The 11,676-nt window shown below is 42.5% G+C and overlaps 1 protein-coding gene across 1 annotated transcript in view; it reads right to left on the minus strand.

Moving 5' to 3' along the window:
• rbm42 (RNA binding motif protein 42) overlaps positions 1-11,676 on the minus strand; it is a 53,738-nt gene that overhangs the window by 1,161 nt on the left and 40,901 nt on the right. Inside the window, exons 8-9 of the mRNA XM_050045839.1 lie at positions 5,717-5,814; positions 1,174-1,270 (exon numbers count right to left, since the gene is read on the minus strand). Coding sequence (XP_049901796.1) covers positions 1,174-1,270; positions 5,717-5,814 — 195 coding nt within the window. The remainder of the gene's footprint in view (positions 1-1,173; positions 1,271-5,716; positions 5,815-11,676) is intronic.

Here is an 11,676-nt window from a genome sequence, read left to right on the forward strand (position 1 = left end):
ATATAAATATATAAAAGCATAATTATAAGGCTATGAAAACCAAACGAATTTTATTTTATAGCGATTATACACTTGTATAAACATATTAATGGGTAGAATATTCAGATTCAGATTGACAATAAACCATGCCAAATATTACACACTGACCCTTTAAAGGAAATGACCACTTTAGAATGAAAATACAGACAGTACTTACTCACCCTCATGCGGACAAGAAGTCCAGTGTAGTTTTTTAATCCACAAAACTCGTTCGGGGTATCAGAGGATAACAGCTTGCTGGATTTTTCCATACACTTGAAGTGCATGGAACCCACGTCCAAAATCATTTTGAAAACGTAATAAAACTCCGCTAATGCATTTCAAAAACGTCAGAAAGGCTCGTCCATCGTAATCCAAGTGCACTGAAGCCGCGGCATGCAAAATTGACTTGAAAAGACATAATTTACTTTACTTTTATAGCATAATTTCTCACCGTGGTCAGTCAGCCTGCAGGCGTGCTGTGTTTACATGGCAACTCACGCAAGACTCAAGAACGTTCAGAGATGTTCTTGTTCTCGAGTCAATAGCAGAGTTTTATTACATTTTCAAAATGATTTTGGACGTGGGTTCCATGCACTTCAAGTGTATGGAAAAATCCAGCTAGCTGTTATCCTCCGATACCCCGAACGAGTTTTGTGGATTAAAAAACTACACTGGACTTCTTGTTGGCATGAGGGTGAGTAAGTACTGTCTATATTTTCATTCTAAAGTGGCCATTTCCTTTAAAACATATCCATTTTTGATACCATTTTTGATACAATGGGAAAAAAATTGACATTGAGGGTATAAAAATAATTTTTTAATGTAAGGTAAATATAACAAGGCTTTAACAGGACGACAATAAATGTCCTTAGTTTGTAGCAGAGAACAGCAGAATGACTAGTAAACATTAACAATAAGAGAGAGCTAGCCCAGCTGGTAGCAGTTATTGACACTGCAGAAAACGTACTGAAACCATTTCAAATATTCAGTATCTATACATATTAATAAATAAATATTTTTGACAACACTAGTTGAATGTCACCAACTCTGTTTCTACATCAAGGAAAATATCATAACTCCACATCGTAAGTACACACATGAGAACATAACCGTGTAAATGTTGGAAAAGGTGAAGTGTGTCTGCAGACTGACCGTTCATCTCTCTCATGGCTCTGACGTAGTCATTTGGATCCTTGAAACTGACAAAGCCATAGCCTTTGGTCTTTCCTGTCCGTTTGTCTCTCACCACCTGAGGACAACAATTCACGTGATGATTTAATTTGTCCACTGCATACACAGGTGGGAGTAAGTCACAAACAGGTTTTAAGTCTTAGTTCTCAATTTCAGTCCCAAGTTAAGGCCTTTGCATACTGAGTCCGTTTTTTTTGTGTTTTTATAATCCATCATCTGAAAAAATCGTAACGCACAGATATGGAGCTACATTTGTTTCTTTATTATTCAATCAAACAAAGTAGGTTTCGCAATAATAATAAAAAAAAAAAAAAGATTTGAGAGCAAAAGTATCAATATTGCAATCATAAAATGTTTAATTACAAGTAAAAAAAGGATTGATTAAAAAATGCAAATCCTCAAGTTTTGTTTGCAAATCCTTGTTTGCGAGTCATTTTTTTCCGTTTGCAAGTCAAAATGTTTTGCAAGTAAAAAGTTGAACCTGGTGGGCGGGGCCTAAACTGAAAGCTGTAACAGGGTATATGCAGGAATCCTGAGGTTAATTTCAATACCTTTTTAAGACTTTTTTAAGACCTTCCAAAAAAAACTTAAGACCTCATCGCCACTTCAAGCTGTCGTTAGCAGCAACGCATCTTTAACTTACTAAACAGTTGTAGTTTGCAATTAAATCTGTGGAGCACAAACATACAACAGAACTCAGATAAAATGAGAAGGAATAAAGCTTGAAAGAATAAATTGAACCAAAGGCAGGTTTATTAAAATACACCTTAGGTCATAACAAGTAACTCAGCTCTACAGCTCAACATCAGCTATTCAAGGCCAACTTGCTGAAAACAACAACCTTATGGCTAGCCCCTTGCATGTGGGATTTAGGGCTGACCCAAAAAATTCGAAGCTTCAAAGCTTCGTTTGATGGCACAGGATTCGATTGTGGGGGAAAAAAAATCGAATAGTCGGCCTTTTTTTTCTCCCGTTTTTGGGGGGACCTTGAACGCAACACTAATCATGCCGTCCGTTTACGGTTGTTTTTTTACCCTTTAGCCATATGTAAACTCAAAGAACGAGAAGCAATATCTGTTATAGTGGGGCGGCTTAGCTCAATATATCACAACAATCGTTCATTTTGTGATGAAAGCACAAAATTTGGTACATGTGTTGGTGGATATATTTCAAACAAATCTGGATATTGGGGCATCGCAAAAACGCACCCTATTTGCCATAGCAACCATTTATTCAATAAAATTAATCAAAATATTTAAACGATTCATTACAATATTTAAAAAATGTAATTATGTATTAAACTAAGAAAAATACAGTTAGACACACTCACAGTTCACATTAAATTAAGAACAAGCGCAAATTCGCAATAGCTGCGACCTCATACATACATGCATCCACACAACATGCATACACACAACCTCAAGAAAAGCAAAATTTTCATTTTGAAATGCTTAGTATAGTGCCACCTATGAATGAATCCTGGTCATTTTTTCTAGCATAGTTACTCATGGTCTCTACTTGCAGTATGCAAATTTCGAACATTTTTGGTCAAGTACTTTTTGAATTATTCAAGAAAAGCTTTGTGGACCGACGGACACGACGGACCGACCGACCAACCAACCAACCAAAAATGGTTGCCAGTGGTTACTGGCATGGAATGGTCAGGGTTCCTACGCAAGTATGGAAAGTATGGAAATAAATTTGATCAATTTCCAGGTATTAAAAAGTATGGAAAATGAAAAATAAAGTATGGAAAAATATTTATGTTCCCAGACTATTACCACTGTTCTAAAATACTGTTTTCTAAAATAGAAAATTAGGTATTTCCAAAAATAATTGAATCAATCCGGATCGTGTTTTATGCCGGGCCAAGCACAGTTTGTGTGAGAGCAAACGTCTCAGAAAACATACCGCCCCTTTTACCTGATTGACAAGTGGTATGTCCAGTCCGCTGCCCCATGACCCTCCTCCAGCCCCCCAGGTATCAAGTTTCACTCCAACACTGCACCTTCGACAAGAAGACGAGTTTCACGTGGTTCACAATGGGTAGATGCAAGTTTTTGGATGGATGGCTTGACAATACCGTATATAAATACTGGTTGGCCAAGGATTCCCAATTCACACACAGAGCTAGATGCAAGCTTTGTGTGAAATCGTTTGACATCGCCAACATGGGGGAGAAGGCGATTCTGAGCCACATGAAAGGAAAAAACACCGACGTCTCGTTACTGCATCGCTTGCACCCAGAGTCCCAACCTTTTTGCCTCAGCCCAGACATTGAACTTATCTGAGTTTTTATTTGCATGCCATTATGGTGCTTGGCTACAATCGCCTATTAAGAATAATTAAATATTAAATATGATGTGAAATATGATACACTGATATATTTACTCAGATGTCGCATATTCTCTGGGGAAAAAAACGCAGAGAAAAAAAAAAAAACAACGCAAATTAGGGTATGGAAAAGTATGGAATTTTGAAATTCCATATGTGTAGGAACCCTGTATCCTATAGGTGCTGTTTCATGTTTTTAGTGCCACAAATATAATTTAGAGGCATATTAAAGTGGAAAAAGATTTATAAAAATGTAATAGAACAGAACAAGATCTTTTTAAAACGTTTTATTAGCTTCTCAGTCACAGTTTACGGCCTCCTCTTTGGTTTGTCTTCCTGTGTTGCTCCTTAAAAAGCAAAAAATGAAAATATTTTAATCATTTGCCAGGTTAGTGGGGCAGCATAGCTCAATATTTTTCTAGAATCGTTCAATTTTGTGATAAAAGCACCAAATTTGGCAGATGTGTTGACAAATATATTTAGAACAAATCTGGATACTGGGGCATCAGAAATGGCATTTTCATCAGGCATTTTCCACTTTAATATGCCTCTAACTTATATTTGTGGCACTAAAAACATGAAACAGCACTTATAGGATAGCCAAACCATTCCATGCCAGTAACTACTGGCAGCCATTTTTGGTTGGTTGGTTGGTCGGTCGGTCCAAAAAGCTTTTCTTGAATAATTCAAAAAGTACTTGACAAAAAATGTTCGAAATTTGCATACTGCAAGTAGAGACCATGAGTAACTATGCCAGAAAAAATGACCAGGATTCATTCATAGGTTATACTATACGCTATACTAAGCATTTCAAAATGCAAATTTTGCTTTTCTTGAGGTTGTGTGTATGCATGTTGTGTGGATGCATGCATGTATGAGGTCGTAGCTATTGCGAATTTGCATGGAGCAAACAGATACCGTCTAATTCACAAAGCACGCGCAGAGGGTGAAATGCTCCACTAACTGCGCTGCCAAGCAGATTGTGTCTTGGTGCTCCGGTGTTATTTGCACGTATTGAAATGAGGTAATATGCATATATTTGGCGCAAAAATTGCCCCTTTCTATGCAAATGAGCCTCATTGATAAACAACATCTAATTCACTAACACCAGCGCTAATAGCCACACGCAGTTTGAGTGAAGTCAGTGACACATGATGTTTAGTTTAGTTTAGTTTATGCTGCTCTGAGTCGCGCATCTGTCTGCTTGTGCTGCAGTGCGCGCCGAGGGTTTTAATTTTTAATGTTAAATCAAAAGTTAAACACTACTTATCAGCAAACAGAAGTGTTTTTTCATTTGTGAATATTTTTATCTTAATTCTAGGGTTGCAAGAAACTNACTTTTTAATACTTTTTAAGGGCCTTAATTTTCCGACATTTGATTTATCAACTTTTAATACTTTTTAAGACCCCGCGGACACCCTGTGTAAGACACATCTCATTGGCCAGTCTCAATCGGACAGCTTGCAAAGCAACATGGGAGTTCTGTAGTTCACGGGGAATTCAGTGCAGGAGCTGTGGCGAAAATCAATGAGCAGGTGGTAATAATAGTAAGAATGTTTTATTTGAACTGGTGCATGTAGATTGCTTTTGTTTAGCCAGGGCAGAACTATTCAACGGCGTAACGGTCAGTACCAACGATGCCCTGGGGTCAGTAATGCCGACTGTCGAGCATTTCCAGTGGGAGAGAGGGAATCGTGGGTGTAGCCCGCTCTGTATGGAGCCATATCAAACCCACTAATAGAAACTCTTCTCTCATCCATCAGCGTAGGCCCCGCCCATTAAGTGCAGTTGGACTTGCAACAAAACTTTAACTCGCAAGCAAAGAGGACTGATCTGCAAGCAAAACTTTTTAACTTGCAAGCAAAGAGGACTGATTTATAAGCAAAATGATAACACGTTTTTACTTACAAACTTGATTTTTGATTGCAGTTCAAGAAATATGCTCTCAAAACAGTTTTATATGATTGCAACAAAAAGACACAAAAATACCTCCATACACAGAAACCTTGTATTTACCACAACTCCTTGTGAGGAGATGTTCTCTGAACTGATCGAATTACGACAAAAAATACAAAGACCAAGTTTGTACAATTTTCTTTAAAGTCATCAGTATCTTAAAAGTGCTAACAGCAGGGGAAACAAAGGAAAGAAACAATAAAAACAACCCAACCTTAGCTTTGAGGAAAGACGGGTATCTGCTGAAGGCTCTAGCCAGTATGTCATCGTTCACTTCATTACCAAGGTCACCACAGAATATACGGAAATCATCTGCAACAAAGAGAGAATCAAATATTTGTATATCTCAAATCTGTATATGAAATATTCAAAATGGCTCTCTCTCTCTCTCTCACTAACAGCTTTATTGGTATGACAGTTTAGAAACAATATTGCCAAAGTGATTCATAGTAATTTCAATACCTGGATAAAATCAAATAAAGTATATAAGAAGAAAAAAAAACAACAGAAAATAATAATATTACATGGGTTAAAGCAAGAAAAAAATTTGGAGCACGGAAGATTTGTGTGCCTGAAATCTGAAATCTTTTCTGGAGCGGGGGGCTTGGTGTTGCGGTCACAAAATGAAGAAATAGAAATGTATGTGTTTATTATCAAAATGAACAAAAAGATTATAGCTTTAGTAGTTACTTTTCAGATTAAACTTTTATAGCATAATGAGTTTATAAATAAAGATTAAACTTTCAGTGGTTACCAGACTTTCTGACTTATAGCTCCTACATCTCTTTTTTGCCTTGGTGCTATTTATTTTTAGAAGCTAAATCATTTAGGCTGTTTACAAAATTGTATCGCGCTCGATGTGAATTAAACAGGCAGTTACGTCGAAATTTCCATTGAAATGGATCATATAATGTTATGGTGGTGACTTTAAAACTTCAGCACAGAGGATTTTTATTGCAACTTTCGTTTCTGTCTGGTTTCTGTTACCTTACCTTCAAAGTTACCGCTGGCTTACCGGAGCCTCTCCCGCTCCGTCTTTGCTCTGTGTCTCAATAGAGTGCCGAAGTCACGCCCCTTCCGGTGAAGCTCATGGGACCTTAGATCGGAAAAAATATGAATGGCAGTGAATGAGGAGAGAAATATTATCTTTTGGTCCCGTTTGAGTTGTGACATGAAATCCAAATATGTCGTTAATGAATTTAAAACATAAATTTTAAGGTCAAGAAAGTCATATTTTGTGGTAAAACTGTTGAGATATAACAGTGGAATTTCAGCGGGGAGGCCAAGCTGCAGGAAGCGAGCGAAAGCTATGACATCACATACGCGACCTCCTCCTGTGTACTCTTGAGTCTTTCTAATTAAAAAGCTTATATTTCAACAGTTTTACCACAAAGTATGACTTTCTTGACCTTAAAATTTATGTTTTAAATTCATTAACAACATATTTAGATTTCATGTCATAACTCAAACGGGAACAAAAGATAATATTGCTCTCCCCATTCACTGCCATTCATATTTTTTCCGAACCAAGGTCCCATGAGCTCTACCGGAAGGGATGTGACTTCGGCACTCTATGTGACATGATGTGAAAGCATGCACAGGCATCAGTGTTGATTGGCCGTGTAACCAATCAGAGGGGGCTGTAGGCGGGACATTGTTACAAAGCTCAGTGCAGTGGGGACTGCAGGCAGGGAGCGAGACGGCTGTATCGGAGCCAAAGGAGCGAGTTTTAAAATACATTTATTTGATCGGTTATCAATGAAAAAACGTCCGATGCCGATTACAGTAAACAGTAGGTTGTGTTTACTTGCACACTGTGCGCCGTAAATCATTTTCCCAGTTCACACATATATATATTTTTAGGGGCAAATGCGAGTGAAATGCTCGCACTGCAGAGCACTTCTGCCCGTGCCGGACAGAAACTTCGCCACGCCAGAAATCCGGCGCTGTGCTGGAGAACTTTAATGGTGCGTTTGTTTTGTACTCGAAGGTCAGAAGTGGGAATGACGTCAACTCCGAGTTGACAACAGTTTTTGCATTCTAGTTGACAATGGTGGATAAGTCGGAAAAAAACATGGACGTTACCGTTCTACCATTGGGCTAGCCGTAGCCACTGTTAGCAGTATCAGTTGATAACAACCCTCTATGTGGCATTTTGCACATACAGACAGCATAGCAACATGCCCACGGATAAAAATTTAAAAAACAGTACTATGGGTATGGCTGACCTTATGTAAAACAAATAAGATAGAATTGCTATAAACAGTACTTTAGCAGAGTGTTTACTCACTATGTATATGACCGGCAGCCATCATGAATTCGTAAGTCGGGGTTGATGCGGTTGCTCCGAGTTTCCGAGTTGGAAATCCAACCTCAGGGTGCGTTCGAGTTTAAACTTCCGACTGGGAACTGGGAATTTCCGACCTCCGAGTACAAAACGAACGCAGCATAACCCCTGAATATTAAGGCTAATAATGGTAATAATTACAGATAAAACAGAATACACTAATAACAGTACATCAATAAATGAAACGGATCAGTTGTGTTTTCAGTTGGACATGGAGCAGGAGGATAGCTCATCTGTGGTCACTGTCTGTTCTCTAAGGCTCTCTCATGTTTTGATAAACTTTGCTGTTTCCAGGATGACACAAGTTTTCTCTCCCAGCAGGTACTGCATTTTCACTGCATCACTGGATCGAGAGAACTCTTCACACTTCTGTGAGATCTGTGTGAAGAGTTTGTCTCTGATGTCCAAGTATCTACTGCAGTGGAGCAGGAGGTGCTGCTCGGTCTCTGGTTGGTTCTGCTGGTAGAGCAAGCACACTCTGTCCTCTGGATGCAGCCGGCTGTGTGTGTGTCGTCCCATCTCTATCCTCAGACTGTGATTACTGAGTCTGTAGACGGTCACAGTTCTCCTCAGCCTCTCATCCTGTAGCCTACTCAGGTACTCTGCTACACCGTACTCTCTCTTTGGAGCTGAGTAACACTGCAGCCTGCTTTGGTTCTGGATCTCATTTCTCTAGAAGTTGATGTAGCTGAGTTTATGTTGGTTGATGATCTCATTGGGGTGGTAGTGGGGCGTGGGTGTGTGGGTGGTATGTGTGGGGGCAGAGCTGAGTTTTAGTACTAACTAGTACTAGTAACTAGTACTAAACCTAGTGCGCATGCGCCCGCACGTGCAGCCTGTTGCAGTCGCTCCTGCTTGTTTTCTCAGTTTTCTTACTTTTTTGCTTTATTAAGTTTGGTATTTGTGCTTGCTTTTTGTGACTGTCATTTTGAAACTGCGCCCTCTCCAAACATGCTGATTGAGAGAGTTGTGCTCGTTTTCCTCACTCTGGAATTACTTATTTAATTCGGGCCCGGCACCATTGCGCAACAACTTCATGGCCGCATTGTTTACTCCAGAGATCAGCTGATCACACTGAGGCCGGCCGGCTTGGCGGCCGGAACATCGGAGATACCAGCTGAACTGTGGAACACACAGAGGATGCAGGGGAGGAAGTAAACAGCGGCGGAAAAAAGCAGGGTTGAGACAACGGAGGCTTATGGAGAAGATAAGATATAAGCCGTGTCTCCCCTCTCTCATCATGGGCAACGTGAGGTCGAAGGCAAATAAGATGGACGAGCTGACAGCGGTCGCCAGGAGTCAGAAGGAGTACCGGGAATGTAGTCTGATGTGCTTCACTGAGACATGGCTTCACCAGGACATTCCCGACAACAACGTCTCCATCAGCGGCTTTCAGACTGTTCGGGCCGACCGGGACTGCACCGAGAGCGGTAAGCGCAAAGGAGGGGGGCTTGCTGTTCTAGTAAATAACCGCTGGTGCAGTCCTGACCATATTTCCATTAAGGAACGTATCTGTTGCCCGGACATTGAACTGTTTGCTGTTGGACTCAGGCCGTATTATTTGCCCAGGGAGTTTTCACATGCCATTATTGTAACTGTTTACATCCCCCCCTCTGCCAACCCGACGTCGGCATGTGACGTCATTCACTCCGCCATAGCCCGCCTGCAGACTAAACACCCGAGTGCCTTCATAGCTATCTCGGGTGACTTCAACCATGTCACCATGGCAACAACATTGCCCACATTCACACAGTATGTGAGCTGTCCTACCAGAGAGGAGAGAACACTGGACTTGCTGTATGCAAACGCCAAAGATGCATACAGCTGCTCCCCCCTCCCCCCTCTGGGTAGGTCAGACCACAACCTGGTGCACCTCAACCCCTGCTATGTACCACTAGTCAAGAGCCAGCCTGCGACCATGAGGACAGTGAGGAGATGGTCGGAGGAGACTTATGAGACACTGCAGGGCTGTTTTGGTGTGACAGACTGGCAGGCACTCTGTGAGCCACATGGGGAGGACATCGACGGGCTCACAGAATGCATCACGGACTACATCAGCTTCTGTGTGGACTCCACTGTCCCAGCCAGGACTGTCCATTGTTACCCAAATAACAAACCGTGGGTAACAAAGGACATCAAAGTCATCCTCAACTCAAAGAAGAGGGCCTTCAGAGCTGGTAACAGGGAGGAGGTGAGAACAATACAGGGGGAGCTGAAGATGAAGATCAGGGAGGCTAAGGAGAGGTACAGGAGGAAGCTGGAGAGGAAACTCCAGCAGAACAACATGAGAGAGGTCTGGAGTGGAATGAGGACCATCACTGGCTTCAGGACCAACAACCACAGAGGAGTTGAAGGCAGCATGGACAGGGCCAATGAACTGAATCTGTTTTTTAACAGATTTGACACTGCTGGACCTGCCCATCCCTCCCCTGACTCTTCTGCTGTCTGTCTTGGTCAACCATCTCCCACTCCGCCCTCCTCCCCCACTCCTCCCTCTCACACCTCAACACCCTCCTGCTTGACCCCCCCTCCTCCTCCTCCTCACACCTCCTCTCCCCGTGGTCAGACTGACTGCTCTCTCCATCATGAGGACTACACCCCTCCCCCACGTGTCATCACCTCCACAATGTGCTTCACTGCTGACCATGTGAGAAGACAGCTGATGAGACTCCACTCAAATAAGGCTGCAGGCCCTGATGGTGTCAGCCCCAGGGTGCTCAAAGCCTGTGCCCCCCAGCTATGTGGAGTACTTCAGCATGTCTTCAACATGAGCCTGAGTCTCCAGAGGGTCCCCTTGCTGTGGAAGACATCCTGCCTCGTTCCTGTGCCAAAGACGTCGCGTCCCAGTGGCTCCAAGGACTACAGACCCGTGGCATTGACCTCCCACATCATGAAGACCCTGGAGAGACTCGTCTTGGAGCAGCTCCGGCCCATGGTCAAGCCACTTTTGGACCCCCTCCAGTTCGCCTATCAGCCTCGACTTGGAGTTGAGGACGCCATCATCTACCTGCTCAACCGTGTCTACGCCCATTTGGATAACCCGGCGAGCACTGTGAGGGTCATGTTTTTTGATTTCTCTAGTTCGTTCAACACCATATGTCCAGCTCTACTGGGTGACAAGCTGACAGCAATGCAGGTGGATGCCCCCCTGGTGTCCTGGATTGTAGACTACTTGACTGGCAGACCACAGTATATGCGTTTGCAACGCTGTGTGTCAGACAGAGTGGTCAGCAATACCGGGGCCCCGCAGGAGACTGTCCTCTCTCCCTTCCTCTACACCACAGACTTCAGCCATTGCACTGAGACCTGCCATCTTCAGAAGTTTTCTGATGACTCTGCTATAGTTGGATGTATAACCAAGGGTGATGAGGGTGAGTACAGGGCTGTTGTGGATAACTTTGTCACATGGTGTAAGCAGAACCATCTGCAGCTCAACGTGGCAAAGACAAAGGAACTGGCTGTGGATCTGAGGAGGACCAAGACACCGGTGACCCCTGTTTCCATCCAGGGGGTCAGTGTGGACATTGTAGAGGACTATAAGTACCTGGGGGTACACATTGACAATAAACTGGACTGGGCTAAGAACACTAACGCACTCTACAGGAAGGGCCAGAGCCGTCTCTATTCTAGGTGACTGAGGTCCTTCAACATCTGCCGGACTATGCTCAGGATTTTCTATGAGTCTGTGGTGGCCAGTGCTATCCTCTATGCTGCTGTGTGCTGGGGCAGCAAGCTGAGGGTGGCGGACGCCAACAGACTCAACAAACTGATCCGCAAGGCCAGTGACGTTGTGGGAACGGAGTGTGACTCTCTGATGGTGGTGTCAG

This window comes from Epinephelus moara, chromosome 6 (genome assembly GCF_006386435.1).
Source record: "Epinephelus moara isolate mb chromosome 6, YSFRI_EMoa_1.0, whole genome shotgun sequence".
NCBI classification, from domain to species: Eukaryota; Metazoa; Chordata; class Actinopteri; order Perciformes; family Serranidae; genus Epinephelus; species Epinephelus moara.